The 16938-nt window shown below is 45.0% G+C and overlaps 1 protein-coding gene across 1 annotated transcript in view; it reads right to left on the bottom strand.

Moving 5' to 3' along the window:
• cdh24b (cadherin 24, type 2b) overlaps positions 1-16938 on the bottom strand; it is a gene marked incomplete at its 3' end in the record, with an annotated part of 80271 nt that overhangs the window by 50017 nt on the left and 13316 nt on the right. Inside the window, exons 2-4 of the mRNA XM_084006927.1 lie at positions 10538-10832; positions 3708-3827; positions 244-411 (exon numbers count right to left, since the gene is read on the bottom strand). Of these exons, the coding sequence (XP_083863053.1) occupies positions 244-411; positions 3708-3827; positions 10538-10832 (583 nt within the window). The remainder of the gene's footprint in view (positions 1-243; positions 412-3707; positions 3828-10537; positions 10833-16938) is intronic.

The raw sequence follows: 16938 nt of genomic DNA, 5'->3' as shown, positions 1-16938 counted from the left end.
GCAGGAACCTCCTCTGCCCGGACCAGGACCTGCAGGTCAAAGAGGTCTGAGAGAGGTCTCCCTGCTCTCTGCAGCAACACAAACACCTGCATGTTTATGCCGGTGCTGTTTTCCATATAACCAAGTGAATACAAAGTCGTTAAAGGTGATTTCTTGGTGCTCACTTCTCCTAATGAAGCGGAGCGATCAGGTGATCAGGTGATCAGGTGATCAGGTGGGGGGGTAACATGCTCGGTGACTCACTCTGAGTGAAGCGTGGCGGGTTGTCGTTGACGTCGGAGAGCCGGACCGTGACGGTGGTGGTCCCGGAGAGTCCGCCCAGGTGGCCCCCCATGTCCTTGGCCTGAAGCAACACCAGGTACTGGTCCTGGGTCTCCCTGTCCATGTCGGGCACAGCCGTACGCAGGATGCCTAGAACACACACACACACACACACACACACATTAGCATCAGGGTGGCCCATGCAGCATTTAAAGAACGGGGCTAAAATAGGGTTTTTAGTGGAGTCAGGCGGAACAAATGACCATTATATATCTGCGTGGGACTAAAAGGTTTTTTTTTCATGAATATTTATGACTGAATGATTATCAGGCACTGAACCTTCCAACATACGCTTGCTCGGCCTGTGCTGGGTCACATTAGGATCTGATCCACTTCTCCACTCAGACCGTCCTGTATGCTTCCACAGTGGCATCACAAGGTCATTACAGGCTGGAACTAATGACCTTATTAATGCTTAATGCTTTATTATTACTTTGTGAATCAGTAACATGTCATTTGCAATAATTACTAATTCATTTAAATGAGGTTTTTGTCTCTCAGTCCGGCTCGCGGACCGGTTCATTACAACTTTTACAAATCTAGACTTCGACAATCATTTTCCTGTCGTGTTGAAAGTATGGACCAGAGTCACCGCACACATGATTTATACGTTGGGAACTGAGTGATCCAAATGTACTGTACTTTATTTCCAAATTTAAAAAAAATTAATCTGCATTTCATGGTTGAAAATGGCTCAAAATGCCATTTATCTTAAAAACCACATGAGATAGTGTCGACCTTTTAGCAAGTCTGTGATTTGTACTTTCTTTTTTTCTCCAGCTGATTTATTAGCAACGAGCTAGCTAGCTAGCTAACTTTAGCGTGCCAGTTCCACCATGTTTTCATGCTAACGGGGGGATGGTCCTCGCCCCTTCCCCCACTTTCCCTCCTAATTATGCGTGGGGGGCGGAGTCGGACGCAGGTTTAAAGACTCACTAACTGCAACCGCAGACTTTGATGGACGACGGCGACCTCTGACCTTTTCTCTCCGAGGCGGCCGGATTAACTGCCGACGTTAACCGGATACCCGGTGAGAAACGGCGGAGCGGGAATCTCAACAGACAGCGTGACCTTTTATTAACGACTCATTAACATTCATAACAGCAGATCTAAACGCTGATTATGAACAGAGAGAGTCGCGGCCTTTCATTAAGGACCGCATTTACATGTGTTCTTAAGCCATTAATAAAAAAAAGTTGGGGGTCTTCTTGCTTTCCAATAAGCCACTTTAGTTATGAATGAATGAATAAGTTGTTATATTATGGGGGGGGGGGGGCTCTCCTCTAAAGGGTAACTGGTATAAAACGATGAATCGGAGGTTTGTTCGGTGATTAAATGGATACAGAGACAGATCAGGTCACACAGAAGTTCAACCCAAAAGTTTAAACTCTGAAATATTAATATTTGAGTAATCCGGTGTCCGTCAAGCTTTAATTACTGATTTATGAGGCAATAATAATTCATTTAGCAGCCGTTAGTTAATCAATTATTCACAACTAGTACCTCTTCATAACCTTTGCCTATTTCTATTACTGTATTTGCTTGTCCTCCTTGTGAAAAACAGGACTTTTTCTCATGTAATTAACAACGTGTGCCATCAAACCATCAGTTCCCTCGATTAAATAATCTGTGGTGATAAAGTCATTGAGTTGCAGTGTTTTGGTCATTAAAAATGCTCTCTTATGAAGTTTTTTACTTCTGAAAAAAAAAACATCGTACGACTGTGTTTCCATGACAACGTGACACCTTTTTTGGACACATCCAGTTTCCGTTTGACAGCGACGATATGTTACTTAATGTGCCGTTAAAGCACGGAAACGCAGATATGTGAAGAAGCTCATACGAGGGAAAAGATAAATCACCGGACGCCGGAGCGTGAAATCTCCCTCTGAATCTCCCGCCCTTTTTACGAGCGCGCCCAGACGCATCACTCCCAGGCGCTCGACATCGATCACCTCCTCCGGGTAATGACCTCCCTCCGCCACATGTGATTGGATGTCGCCGGCTGCCGCCGGGGCCCGACGGCCGCCAAAAAAAAAAATTGGCAGCTCAAGGTGAATCCCGTTCGACGTCGCCGGCTGTTTTGAATGCTAACGAGCGAAGCGGGGAAAAAAACGGAATTCATGATGCGAAACGCGGCGAAATGTGTGAGCAAACAGAGGTGGACGTTTTGAATGAGATCTCGGGCGGCGACGGGATTGAAAAAGGGAGATGGAGAGCAGAGAGAGAGAAGAGGACACACACACACACACACACACCGGGTGGAATTATGTTTCTATTCCCCCAATTAGCATTTCAAAAAGCTAACTACTAAAGTTGCTAAAAGGCAACGTTCAACAGGAAAAAGCGTTTAAAAAAGTAAAAAAAAAAAAAACTTCGGCGGCATCAACGGGAATAATGAGCAAATGTCTTGTGTTTTAAAGCGCCAAACAAACGAAAAGGAATAAACAGAGGATTGTGTCTGAAAACGAAACAACAGTGTAGATATTGGTGCTGTCAATCATTTGTGAGATTTCCCTCCGAGGTACGATGCTAAAAAAAAATAACCGGAAAAACAGCAATCATAATGAAGTGAAATAAAGCACCCTGAACTCCCCAAAAAAAAGAAAAAAAAGGAACAACAAGTGTTCGCCCTTGGGTGACACGCGGGACGAACAGGCGACGTGAGAACGCGTGCAGCAGACGGTCTTTGAGCTCGCCGTAATCCGTCCTGTGTGTTCACGCACCTTCATAACGTCTCCCTTTGAACACACGGCCTTCTGTTTTTGCCTCATCCGGAAATAATAACACACACACACACACACACACACTGGCAGCATGAATACATGCTGCCAGTGTGTGTGTGTGTGTGTGTGCTTTTGAGAGGAGGGTGTTTGAGGTCGAGGGAAAAGGGAAGTGGGAAAGATGGATGACTAAGTGTGACAAGAAGACGAGGGATTCACAAAGGGGAAACGTGTTAGTTTGTGTGTGTGCGTGTGTGTGTGTGTGTGTGTGTGTGTGTGTGTGTGTGTGTGTGTGTGTGATTGTGTGTGTAAAACCTAGTGAAAGACTGCAGGAAAAAAAAAGATGAGGATGCCATTTCTATGTTCCTGCATGCGGTTCCACCCTTCCTGGGATGCTTACACACACACCTGCATGCGCGTGCCCGTACGTGCGTGCGTACCACATGCTGCGTTTTTTTTTCTCGGGTCTGAATTCACTCGTTTGCTCAGACTGTATTTGTGTTTGTATTCCAACATCTTGAGGATATTTGCTTTGCTGCAGCGTGTGTGTGTGTATTTACTTTATGGCATCTGCACATCTTTCACATAAACCTCCCCACGCCCCGACGTGTGTGATGATAACAACACACACACACACACACACACACACACACACTCACTCACCGGTCTGGGGATCCACAGAGAAGTACTGTTGGCCCTGCACCAGCGTGTACACGAGCTTGGCGCTGTTCCCGTAAGTCGGGTCATCGGCATCTGTCGCCGTCACCTGGATTATAGACGTGCCTGCGGGGGAGGAGAGACAGGGAAGGAGGGAGGATTTGGAAAGAAGAAAAGAGAGGGCAACAGGGGAGGAAGGGGAGGGGGGAGAAAAGGAGGGAGAGTCAAAAGAATGAGAATACAGCAGCACTTTATATCAAGTCAACCTCCTTCCCTCACTCCTTCTTTTTCAATCTCTTTCCGACGGCAGTGTGACAAATACTCCCCCCCCCCCTCCCCCTCACACACACACACACCCTCCCCCCCCCCCCCCCTCCCTGCCACCCACCCTCCCTCCCTCGATTCCCCCTGTCTCACTTCATTTCTCTTCATCTCCGTCTCCAATTCCCTTTAGCTCCCTCTCTCAATCGGACCGTCTGTCTCCTCCACGGCCTCCGTCTCCCTTAAATCTTCTCTCTACGCCTCGTGGAGTTTCAGCTTGGCAGGGACATTTTTTTTTTTTTTTTTTACATTGTTGGCAAAAAAAATGGAAATATACTCGATACAGCTTCATATAACATAGTGTATGTTTATGTTATAATGCTTCTCCCAGTTGAACTCAGTGCCAAGCCAGATCTAGGAGGGAGCAGCTGCTACTTTATTCCTGATGAAAGCCGTCACTATGGGGAAGTGTGTGTGTGTGTGTGTGTGTGTGTGTGTGTGTGTGTGTGTATTGTAATGATTGTAATGTTTAAAACCATCTGCAGACGGCTTTTATTGATGAGACATTTAAGTACGGTTACCCAGAGTTCCCGTTGGTTATGATGATTACTGGTCTGAGATCTGCAGTCGGCCAATTTACCCATCAATCATCTAAAGCTGTCTATTAGCAGGTGAAGCCGACGGGAGTGCAGCTAAACTAGCCTAATGTTAGCAGTCAACCTTGATTTCTCCTTTAGTAATTAGAAAGTATAAGTACTTATTTGGATGTCGAACCAGACGGAGCGAGAGAAAGTGAGTCTTTTTTTTTTACTGTTGTTTGACCATTATTGTTAATCCGTGCTCAGTTTTGATTCCTTTCTCAATTTCACACATTTTCTTGTCTGCTACATACAACACCCCCCCCCCAAAAAAAAAAAAAAACTATAACAGCACTATCTGCACATTCTGTTTTTATTTCAAAGCACTTCTTCACCACAGCAGCCTGACACAGACTACAAAGTATCTGCTATTGAATCCCATTAGGTTCCTTTATTCTCCCCCCCCCCCCCCCCACACACACTATTGGTATTGTAGATAAATGCAAGGCTGAGATGATAAGTAGACAGAAATGTTTCTTTTGACAGCGATAAAAAAAAACTAATCTGACTTCGGAATCAAACAGTTTTGACTCTGCAGGTTGACGCAACAAGTGCAAGGCTGGAAGCAAGCCGATTGGTATGCAGCCGGCCTCGCCACGCTGCAAAAGAAGTCACACTCCACGAGGATCAAACACTCACAACCGCCACCCATCCATCTGGAACGCATGTTCTTACCATAAGACATCTGTCCTCTCGGGAATATATATATATTTATATATATATATATATATATTCCCGATATATATATATATATATGTATGTATAGTGTATATGTACAATAATAAGTCTTGAATAAAGATGCACATATGGCAAGATGTTTGTACCCAGTCAAGTGAAACACAAAACACTTTCAAGCAGGAGAAGTGGCTCAGTTCCAGACCAGAGTCTGACTCCCCCCTCCTCCCTCTCCTCCCCCCTCTCCTCCCCCCTTAAATATCCCGTGTAACGAGCCTTTGATATGATCCTCGCAGCAGCTCTATCTCCTCAGTCACGCGCGCTCCAAAGCGCCCTCGGTAAATATTGAATCGTCAAGTAAATATTGAATCCGTGATTGACTGAACAACTCAATCTGAAGACGGAGCGGCTGCGAGCAGCAGACACTCATAAAGCAGCTGATGGGATTACTAAATAGTGCTCGCCCTCTCCTCTCTCTCTCTCTCCAGCAGGCTGCTCTGCTGGCAGAGTCATCACTCTAATCAGAGTTGAACAATCCGGAGCAGGAAGGAGCTCCTTGATGTTCGGAGACGACCCACGAGGAGCCCGATGACGACCTCGTGGGGAGGGAGTTAGAGGGTGAATTATTTCCAAATAATACCGTCCCTTCCAGCAGAATTCAAAAGGTTTTTTTTTTTTGCTTCCTGAAAGCAATCCTCCCTGCTTTAAAAAAAAAAAAAAGGCAAAGAGTGCTCCTCGAAGTAGAACCCATTTTGGATGGCAGAGTGGAATTTAAATGGAGATTAGAGCACTTTCTGTACATGCAAACTGTTTCCTACAGGAGCTCTGCAGCCATACTCGGAATTACAATCTCAGATGGTTATTGTTGCTCCGACATCCCCCCCCCCTCCCCCTCCCTCCCCCACCTCCTATTTCACTCCCACCACCACTGTCACACTGCACACCATCGCTCCTCAGTCACGGCAACATTATTATCAGGTCACTGTGGCTGCGACATGCACTCTGTCGCAGCCGTTCAAAGTGGAAAATGAAATGAAAATTAATTCTTCCAAAGGGGCAGATCATTTTATAATCCCCTATAATTTCTTATTAAATTGGGAATAAACGGGAGGTAATTTCTCGTACTTGAATGCAGCGACGCCTTAATCTCACGCGTGGCTTCTCTGCTTTTGAATAATGACTCCGCTCTGGTCTCATGAATTTATGTTTTTTTTTAGGGGGGGGTTAACGTGAACTGACACACACACAATGCCGACTGTACATCAACAGGAAGCAGGACGTTCCTTAAGCAGGAAACTGTACTCTCACTGTGGATTTTCTGGTTCAGAACCAACTTTTGATGGATTTTAAAAGGTGTTTGTCCCAGAAACCCACTTTTCCTTTTCAACCACGACGGATCTTCTCCCTTTTTTTTTGAAGTTTCCACCGATTCTGCTGCAGTAAAAGCATTTCACAGCAAAACGGACGGCTTCATTTTCCTGAAACCGCCGGCATGTTCGCCTAATTCCTGGTTCGAGCCGATGCGTAGAGGTCGGAACTGTATGAATACGTGATCGGCGGGCGGATCAGATTATTCTCAGGGGGAGTCAGTTTTTCACGTAAACTCCTCGACCCATTTAAAAAAAAAAAAGCCTTATTGAGCCGAGAGGAAACCGCTCTTTCCTGGAAGAGCGTTTACACTATTGAGTGGAATATGAACACACAGCATCCCTAATATGCAGATTCCGTTTCTTCTTATGCAGCACAATACCAGCTCTTCTTTATATGTTTAAATGATTAAACATGTTGTCTTCAGTAAGTGAGTGTTGTACTTTTACACGCACACAGAGATAAAAACAAGGGGCGATACTATAGAATTACAGACAGAATTATTAAAAATCATCCGTTAATCTGAGCCTGCATCGCATTGAATCGCCTTCCCATTTTGCATTTTGATTTTTGGCGTTCTGGAGACGCGCGTGTGAACATCCGCCAACTTCCAGCCGTGAAATCTTTTCCCCGTCTGGTCGGAGCGAGCGGAAACACAGAGATGCAATTTCATGCCAAAAAGAGTAATAAAAATTGAGAAGCGCCGGCTGACCTGCAGCTCGCTCCCAACAAAAAGTGCATTTGAGCACTCGCATTAAAATACATGTACAATTTGCATCGGCTCTCCAGATAGATTTACACTTTATGTTTAATGAAAGTCGCTTTAAAGCCGTGTATTTATATCAAACACTTTTACAAAACACTTTTATGAGGCTGTTAACGGGAGGTCAAGCACGCGGCCTTCAAACGCCCTTCAGGCGCTTTGGAGAAGCAGAAACTACATCAATAGAGTCCAATACAATGTGAAAAGGGCAGCTTCTCCTGTGACCTGAGCTGGAGTCCTAAAGGGGACTATTTTTTTCACATTAGTGAATATTTGAGCCGTTGTTTGACTTTTCAAAAGGTAAATAACATTAAATAGGCCTCTTGTTAAGGAATCCCACGTCACCGACTTGTTCATTCATTACACCTTCAGCAGGTTAAAACGGTTTTTACTTCATTATATTTCAGGATATTAAGTGCTCTAATGTGGAGATTCCTGGAGGCGTACGACGTCGCTTGTTTTGAATACGATATCGGGTCGGCTGAATAAAATGTAGAGAATTCAAAATTAAATGGAGGTGAAACTTCAGTCGGTGGAAATGTCAGACCGTTTCCTTTTAGATGAATAATCACCTTTTGTGTCAAAGGTCACGTCGACAGGAAGCCACAGTGCCGTCGGTGGAAATGGACTTGATGTTACACGGATGATCATATCTTTCTATTCATGTAAATCTGCAGCATTAAAACCCCTGAAACCTTCAAGAATTTTTTTAAATATTAATGACTAAATAAGATGTTTTTGAATTGTGTATTCATCATAGTAGTTTAAAGCTAATCTGCTTCATTAGCTGAGTTTTGTGAGTTCGGTTTGATGATCAATTATAGATCGATCAGAGCAGCAATACGTCACCCAGAGGAGGTCATCACCACGGCAACAGTAGAAAACGGAGGAAGTTTAAACTTAAACTATAACTATAACTATATAAGATGTTTGTCAATTTAAGGCATCATTTTATCTTCATTGTGAATTTCTTCGGTCTTGATAATCGCGTCATGAAAATTGAAGAATTTGGAGCTTTTAATCTAATTTCTCCTACTTTATATGTATTTTGTGACACGTAGAGCGCTTTACGGCAAAAGTTTGGAGAACAATCCAAATTCAGAGAGTCCTGTTATCGTTCTGCATAGTAGTATTGGTATTAGATGGAGGACACGGACTCCATCTTTAGTTAAATAAACTCCACCTCACTCGACTTTGTATTCCGAGAACTCTCCGTGGATCGAACCGACTCTAGAGCCGCAGCTTTTCCCGCCGTCCATCGACCACGCTGGGATTAACTCGGACGGAGGCTGAATCTGAGGAACGCGATTGGACGGCCAGTAATGCTCGGTTGCTAAGCGGCTGCTCGGTTGCTGCTGTCACAACCTCGTAATGGAAGACGTCTATTGCTATTTCACACCCTCATTGTGTTTCAAATATTAGCTTGTGTCACAGTCCAAGTGCTTTTCATAATAAGTGTTTATATTACAGTTCATCTAATAGACGCTTTTAAAACGTTTTCAATTATTGGTGTAATTTTAGTCGGGCGATAATTGATGGTTTGTATTATATTTCATTCTCGATGCGAGGGGAGTTTTGTGTGTGTGTGTGTGTGTGTTTGTTTGGGCCGTGCAGACTCTGGATGAAATAAGAGAAATGAGATAGAAATAATGAAGCACGCTGTCTGCCGTCGGTCAAGGAGGACATCCATCATTCTGGGGCTCGACAGCAGTTTGTACTTCCTTCTGATTAAAACAGCAAACCAATACAACACAGTTTGAGCACAGAATGTGACTCCAGTAAGCTGCCGAGAACTTCTCTCCCAGATATTAACATTACGTTTGTTTGGGTTTTTTTAAATCTCATTACTCAATAACAACAGAGAAAAAGGACATGAAAGGTGAGATGCATTCATTTTTGATCCGTCGGCCAAACGAGCAACCCAGAAAAATAGTTTAATTATGTCTCCTCGTGTTCAGCTTCGCCCAAAGGTTACCTGTGAAAACTAGAATATAACAGTGCTGGAGATTAAACATAATCATCTTTCTATGATGAAACGATGAAACTGCTCACCGCTGTCTGGATGGTTGATGGCGATGCAATCCGATTTATTCGTGTAACGGGACAAATTTGTGTTTCTGTCCAGATGATCATATTAGAGGACAGGTTTCTGGTCGGTACAACTCATTATGTACAAGAATTCAGTTTTTTTATGGCGAGTACAAGGTCACCCCGATAAGAAAACTATCTGAAACTATAAAGTTTGAACTGTGTTCGACATCAATGAGTAAAAAGTACTGAAATATATATTCATAAACTGATTAATTATTACATAAATGTATAGTGCAGTGCTGCAGGGATGACGTATTGTTGTAGCCAATGGATGGATGGATTCTTCCATTGGATTTTGAAATAATGTGTTGCTTTTATTCGACCAATCAAATGTCAGCATTCACCCGTTCACACACACTCATTCAAACATTGGTGGCAGAGGCTCCCCATCAGGATCTAACCTGACACACACACACACACAGACACACAGACACACACACACACACACACACACACACACACACACACACACACACACACACACACACACACACACACACACACACACACACACACACACCACTTTCCCAAGGACGCTCCAGCATGCCGGCTCTTGGAGCGCCACTCATCCTCTGATTAGACGGCGAGTAATCTTCGATGCGTGATGCTAATATATTAGGGAGATGTTTTATGGGGCAGGCAGCACGAGCTGTCAAACGTGTCACGGAGAAACTCATCAAAACTCAAAAGGTTTCGACACATTTCACGTATCTGCAGTCGCAGGGCACATCAGCCTGAAGAGGCTGGGGGCGCATGCTAACTGGCTGAAAGGTGAAGGAGGCGGGAACTTGGTCACACCTCCACTATCATGAAAAGTGGTGTAATTAAAGGAAAGTAGCATTGGTATAAAACGCCATAATTACATTGTAAAGAAAAAAGAATGAATATTTAATAATGCAGATTAGTTTGAACAATAATCAAAGTTTAATGAAATTAAATTATTTAACAATTAAGTGGTTCATTTATATATATATTCTAATGTGTGTATGAATATGATTAAATATTGCCAATTTATTTAGTTTGCATGACTCTTCCAGTACCTATATTGGCCATCTCCGGCACGATGGCGCTGTAGGGGCCTTCGTCGAAGATGGGCGGGTTGTCGTTGATGTCCTGCACGCGGATTATGAACTGTGACGAGGGCTCCAGGGCGCGGTCTGTCTGCCGGTCGGTCGCCGTGGCGATGAGACGGTACTCGTCCTTCTCTTCGCGGTCCAGCGGCTTGGTGACGTGGATGTTGCCCGTCTTCTCGTCTATCACGAAGACGGAGCCCGCCCCCTCGCCTCGCAGGACGTATTTAGTGCGTCCATCATTCCTGTCCATGTCGGTGTGGAGCTGGGGGGGGAGAGAGGAAGGGGAGGTGGGGGGAGGTAGAAAGTGGATGGAGGTGAGAGGTAAGGACGGACAAGGTCGGAGGGTGGGAAAGAAAGACAAGAGTAAACACCCGTTCAAAATTAAGTTTGTTTTGAGACAGACATCGAAGGCAAAACAAGCAGATTATCCTCCGCAGCCTTCAGGATAAAATGAATTTAAACGGAGGGAGAAAGAGGCACAATCCCTCCTTCATTCTCCCCCTCTCTCACTTTCCTCCCATTATGCCGTGTCTCATCTCTCTATTCCTGCAGTATGAGCAGTCATGAACCATCTCCTTGATCTCCGATGATATCCACGACGCCGACTCTTAAAGCCTCTATTCACTTCCCGGCAGCTGTGGACGCCGGGAGTTTACTAGTCCGCGCACATGCGGCGGCGGCTCCCCGGCTATTTTAATGAAAGCACCAAATCAAAGGAATAATGAACAGTAGGCCAATCAATTCCTCCCTAACTAATAGGTGTGTATGAGTGAGAGTGGAAGGAGGGGGTTGCATGGGGGAGAGAGGAGGTCACGGCGTATCGATCACGGCCTTGTGTGGAGCTTTTATTGGATCAGCGCCTGGCGGGATGGCGGGCGCAGCGGAGCGACCGGCGTCCTCTCATGCGGGGAGAGGTAATATCAGGGAAGGCTCCACACTGTCCTCCGTCCCCGGCGAGAGAGAGACACGCCAGCGGGATGCACCGAGCACATCAAGATTCAATCTCATTACCCCTGCACCTACGTGGATGGAATAGCAACTGTGCCCCAAAAAAAAGGGGGGGGAGAAAGAGAGCTAAATTAGCCGCCACTCGCAGGGAAGTGTGACATTGTGACTCTCAGACAGAGAGAAGAGCAGAGAGCCGGCTGGGGATGAGGCAGAAGGGGGGGGTTATCTCAGGGAAGCATTGTTGCATGGCAACAGCTAAGCACATCTGCTAAACGAAACGAGAATGGATACTGTGAATCGAAATGTTCATTTACTTTGAGGATCACCATTTTTCATGGAGGGTGGGGGCGGAAAATGGCGCCGATACGCCGGCTTCCCGGGGGGTAAACGACGAGCACGGATGTTGACAAGGTTGTTTATACGCTAAGAAAGCAATCATAAGTTGGGGCTGTCGCAAAGTTGGAAAAAATCGCGGCAACCATTTGGCACAAAGTCAGAGGTTAAACAACGCGTCACCTTCGAGAGGCGTCGCAAATGGGAGACTGTGAAAGCACTCCGGGGCCGACGTCGAGGTGTAGTGTGAGAGCATTAAAGCACTTAGGGAACTTAGAAATAGACCCGGTGCTGTTCAGAAGTCTTTATATGCATGCACCCTGTAAAGTGACCACCTTTATACGCTCTGACGTTACCTCTAATCACAGAAACATCTCAAACCTGCAAAACCAAATCCCTTTCTCACCTTTTATAGCTTTTTTATTCAAACAAAAAGAGTGACTAAATACGCCTCCTTTATGCCAATCTTCATGCACAGCCCTGATGTGTATATTGTTTTGAGAACATTATATTTAACCATTCTGATGCACTCAACCAGAGAAGACTGAATTATGATGCAAAGGAGCTTTGAAAATCATCTTGACGTTTCCATAACGTATTTCTTTGCAGCGTGACGACTAAGAACAGGGAATCATGTCGACGTGTGTCTTCACATGACGTTTCTCAATATAGACATCTCGGTTTATTTTTGCACTTTTTTTTCCCATTTGCACTGCACGCCAGTTCTAACGCTCTTTGTCATTAGGTTTGTTTGTTTGTGTCACATGTGTCAGAAGGAAAAGCACAGTTATTACTCATAACATTGACAATGACTCATTCCTTTTGGTCTTTCATGTCTTATATCATATGATGAAAAGTACATGCTATCACACACCAGACATCATGTAGCTTCAGCTGTTAAACTTTAGACATTTCTTCCTGTCGGACTTGCATTTATGTATATAAGATGTTTTAACAGTGAAAGGAAGTGACCATATTTGGACTGTGGAGGAGCGACGGGTGGATCCGAGGAACAGAGCGGCAACCTTACTGGATCTGGATCCATCTGGATTCTGGTGTGAAGCTCCATAATTCAAGGTTCAACTTTACTGCTTAGTGTTAAAGTCATCTTAGTAGCTAACTAGCATCGGTAGCGACCTGTCAATCACAAGGTAGCCCCGCCCTAAAGCATCCCCTTTATGGGCTATTTGACTCTAAACGGACCATCATTTCCAAAAGGAACATCATGCTGGATTGAAGAAGACTTGAAACTAGAGATTGAGACCATAAACTCATGTTCAATGCAATCAGACTTATTTTTGCAATCAGGAGTCGCCCCCTGATGGCCAGCAGAGAGAATGCACGTGTAAGGCACTTCAGGTTGCTGCCTGCTCTGCCTATTCCATATGTTCTGCACAATAATAAAGTGAAACCTCACTTTTTTTTTTTTAGTCCATATGAAAGAACTTAATTAAGACCTGTCCAGTACGTTCAAATACATTATCTATCTAGATCCTGTCCAAGACAGACTGGAGCACCATATGTAGCCAAGCGTGTAAAGTGAAGAAATGACCTCCACATGGTCGCTCTGGTACAATATGCACAGCTGGCAGAAGCAGCGATGCAAACGTTCAGGCCAACTGGTACGTGTGTCCATTCCACTGTATTTCAAAATGACAAGGAAACGGTGCAAAACGGCATGAGCTTGACTTCCTGAAAGTACCAGTGAGGCTGAAAAGAACTCCCCCACACAATAACTTCATCACCATGGTAACCTGCTAAAGCTTTCAGGTCATGTTATACCGTCATAATCATGTTGGCCGGCTTTGTTTCTCTATTAAATAGCTCAGCCGGATGCACATGTCGGGTTTTGTTGCTTTATGAAAAAGTGTGTTCTTGGGTCAGTTCAGTGAAAAGTTCTTTAAACCTGTGACGCTCATCCTCCATCCTACGTGTGGAGCTCCCGGGGCCAATTGGCCCAAACACCCGGCTGGTCAGGACCACCACGGTAGCCCGGTTCCCCTCACTCTTCTTAACGAAGAGCCATTAACAATCAGAGTCTTAACGGCCCTGCGGCTTAACGAGGGGACTTAACGAGCTTCTTAATGAAGCCCCGGCCGTCATTACCACAGCGAGCGGTGGCGGCGCTGATTGAAAGCACAGCTCAGAGTCATTCTGGAGCAGGAGAGCCCAGCCGAAGGAAACCAAATCCATTTAAGGCTGACCCCTCACCCTTATCCGCTCCTCCTAGATTAATAGGAAAGTATAATAAGGAAAACGTTATTAACCAGATATAATGGCCGCGGATGCTTTACGGCCAAGGAGGCGGCGTGGGGTTTGGAATATCTGTCTGCTACCTGTCAGCGTGCGAGAACACCCAAATAATATTATACAGTAACAACAACTAGATATCACCATATTTCACATCCGCTTAACTTGAATAATATTACAACTCATAACTCCTGCTGTTTCATATCCCCCCTGATATACCATCAAATATATCAACAGCCAAACAATATGAAGCCACTGGCCACAAAAGCCAAATTTACCGATGTGTCACCTCTGCTTGGAGAGTGATTTCAGCATGATAAGCTGCCATTTCCATTTCCCTGGCGCCGGTTGTGTATGCAACACCCAGCCTCTCCAGACTCTTAAATCTCTTCAATTACTTATATTATCATAAGGTAATATGCTTATACTCATATACTCAATTTCACATTTTTGCAATAACCGTAAATCATGAGGCGAGGAGGAAAAGTACTCTGTGCCAACCTCTAAATCATTTAAATAACTAATACCCCATATACACAATTTCACATTTCTGCTGCACAATAAATCATAAAAACACCAGGAAAACGTGTTTTTCCCCCCGCAGCCGTGCATTAGCCTAATGAATGTGGATGTCTTCTCCCACAAATCCAGCGAGTGTGTGTGTGTAGGTGTGTGTGTGTGTGTGGTCGATGGCAGGAAAAATTACAAACTGTGGAAATCGTCTGGCCCTGCGATTGGCAGCGAGGCTCAATTCCCTCCCGAAACACATCAGGGAGAGTTTGCAAGGGCACGAGGGCAGGAAGCAAGAATATCAAGTACCCCACCACCCCCCCAATCTCCTCCGCAAGGTGGAGGAGAGGCTATTCATCTTCTGTGCAGCAACTTCAAAAAGAACCGCAGGCCTACAGGTCCAACGTGAGCCCTCCCAACCGGCCAGTCAAATAGCACAAGGCTGGAGTGGTGGTTTTGCCAGGTGGGGGGGGGGGGGGGGGCTGGCTCTTTCATATCAGCACAGGAAGTGCGGAGCGGTGCAGAAGGTGGAGAGGGGTCAGCCAATCGATTTGGAGGCGTCTGAAGGAACGGGGCCGATCGGGGAAAACAGCGCCGAAATTAATTTGGGAGAGGGCCCGGCGAGTTCAGAGGGTCCGGTTGGAATGAAAGCGTGCCTCGGGGCCGGCCTACCTGCTACTGAGATATCATTAGTTTAGCTTGAGGGGATGTGTGTGTGTGTGTGTGTGTGTGTGTGTGTGTGTGTGTGTGTGTGTGTGTGTGTGTGTGTGTGTGTGCTGTACGTGACCATTTTAAGGACAGTTTTTCCAGGTGTGTGTGTGTGTGAGAGAGAGGTGGCCACACTAGCTTTAAAGAAAGGAGGTGTAATGACTCTGAGTCTCCCTCTGCCCCGGCTGAACCTCCACTTGGCAGAGTCTGCACAAGGCGTGATGGAGAATGTGTGTGTGTGTGTGTGTGTGTGTGTGTGTGTGTGTGTGTGTGTGTGTGTGTGTGTGTGTGTGTGTGGCCTGCAGAGCTGCAGAGGAAGTGGTTGCGAGGAGGCCAAGAGGTGTGGGACGGTTAATAGAGCACAGCGCCAAACGGAGGCCAACATCGACATGGCGACTAGTAATTAAAGTCAACAAGTCTCTGGGCAGCGTGGAGGTGATCTGCTCCGTCCCCCATCTGGAGAGCAGCGGATCCCCCATCTGGGCCCTCGGGAGAGCAAGATACAACACACACCTACAGCCATGCGCACACATATCCAAACACAAGGGAGTGTGTGGACACGGGTGGAGCTGTGGCCGCTTGTGATGTCTCTCTTATCTTTCTAAAAAAACAATCAATCAACCTCTGCCAGGTTAGCTTATGGGGAGATCATGTGTTCAGTTGTGTATGTGTGGGGGTGTGTGTCTGTCCACGGCTGATCTCAGATATGACTGGACCAATCTGCCTGATTTTTTTTGTGCTCATTTATGACATTATGCTCAAGGATAGATAGAGATTATTGACTTTTTCATTGATCGCTGGGTCTGTACTGCAAACCATTAACAACTGCTACCCGGCAACGAGCTGGATGGGCCTTACCCAGTCTGTCGCCGGCTCAAACACTGACATCTGTGGAAAAGTTAATTTATTAGTTTTAAATTTATTCCGCTAAAGTTAGGCACGAGATGAATAAATCCCTGCTTTTACCCTGAAGGTACAATCTTTGTGAATTTAACTTTTTGTTTGAATGTATATACAGTTCCTATTAATTAACCGATCAACAGAAATAAATTATAATTTGGGTGTTATTGTCAATGATTTATTGCCATAAATTCTGTCTGTGATTAAATATATATATATATATATATATATATATATATATATATATATATATATATATATTACACTCATCAAGACTTTATCGTTTGTTTTATAATTATTTGATCATCACCAAAATTGTCCGTCATCAACATCCATCACAGTTTACAGACTGTTGGGCAAAATCATGAAGAATTAATTGCAGCAGCTGATAGCATCATGAATTGCGCATCACTTGCAACCACCATCTGCCTTCACAAAAGACATCGCACTTACAGTGTAATTACAGTGCAAAAATACATGGTTTTGCACCTGAAGCTATTATCCACGTGGCAGAGTTTGAAAGTTGCCGTTGCCAAGAACACGTGAGGCAATACGATGTCAGAAAAACAGGTTTTGCACCACAAGCTGCAGGTCTGCTGACGAGAAGCATCCCAGGCTCATGGAAAAGGCCACCACATGTATGTTACCACATTTACCGCAAGTCCTCTAATATAGGCCCGGGTCTTTATTTACTCAAGCACATCGCGGCCCAGGCCTTT

Source organism: Eutrigla gurnardus (genome assembly GCF_963514095.1).
Source record: "Eutrigla gurnardus genome assembly, chromosome: 4".
In the NCBI taxonomy this organism is placed as follows: Eukaryota; Metazoa; Chordata; class Actinopteri; order Perciformes; family Triglidae; genus Eutrigla; species Eutrigla gurnardus.
Note: the sequence above shows the minus strand (reverse complement) of the source record. Positions and strands in the feature narration are given on the sequence as shown.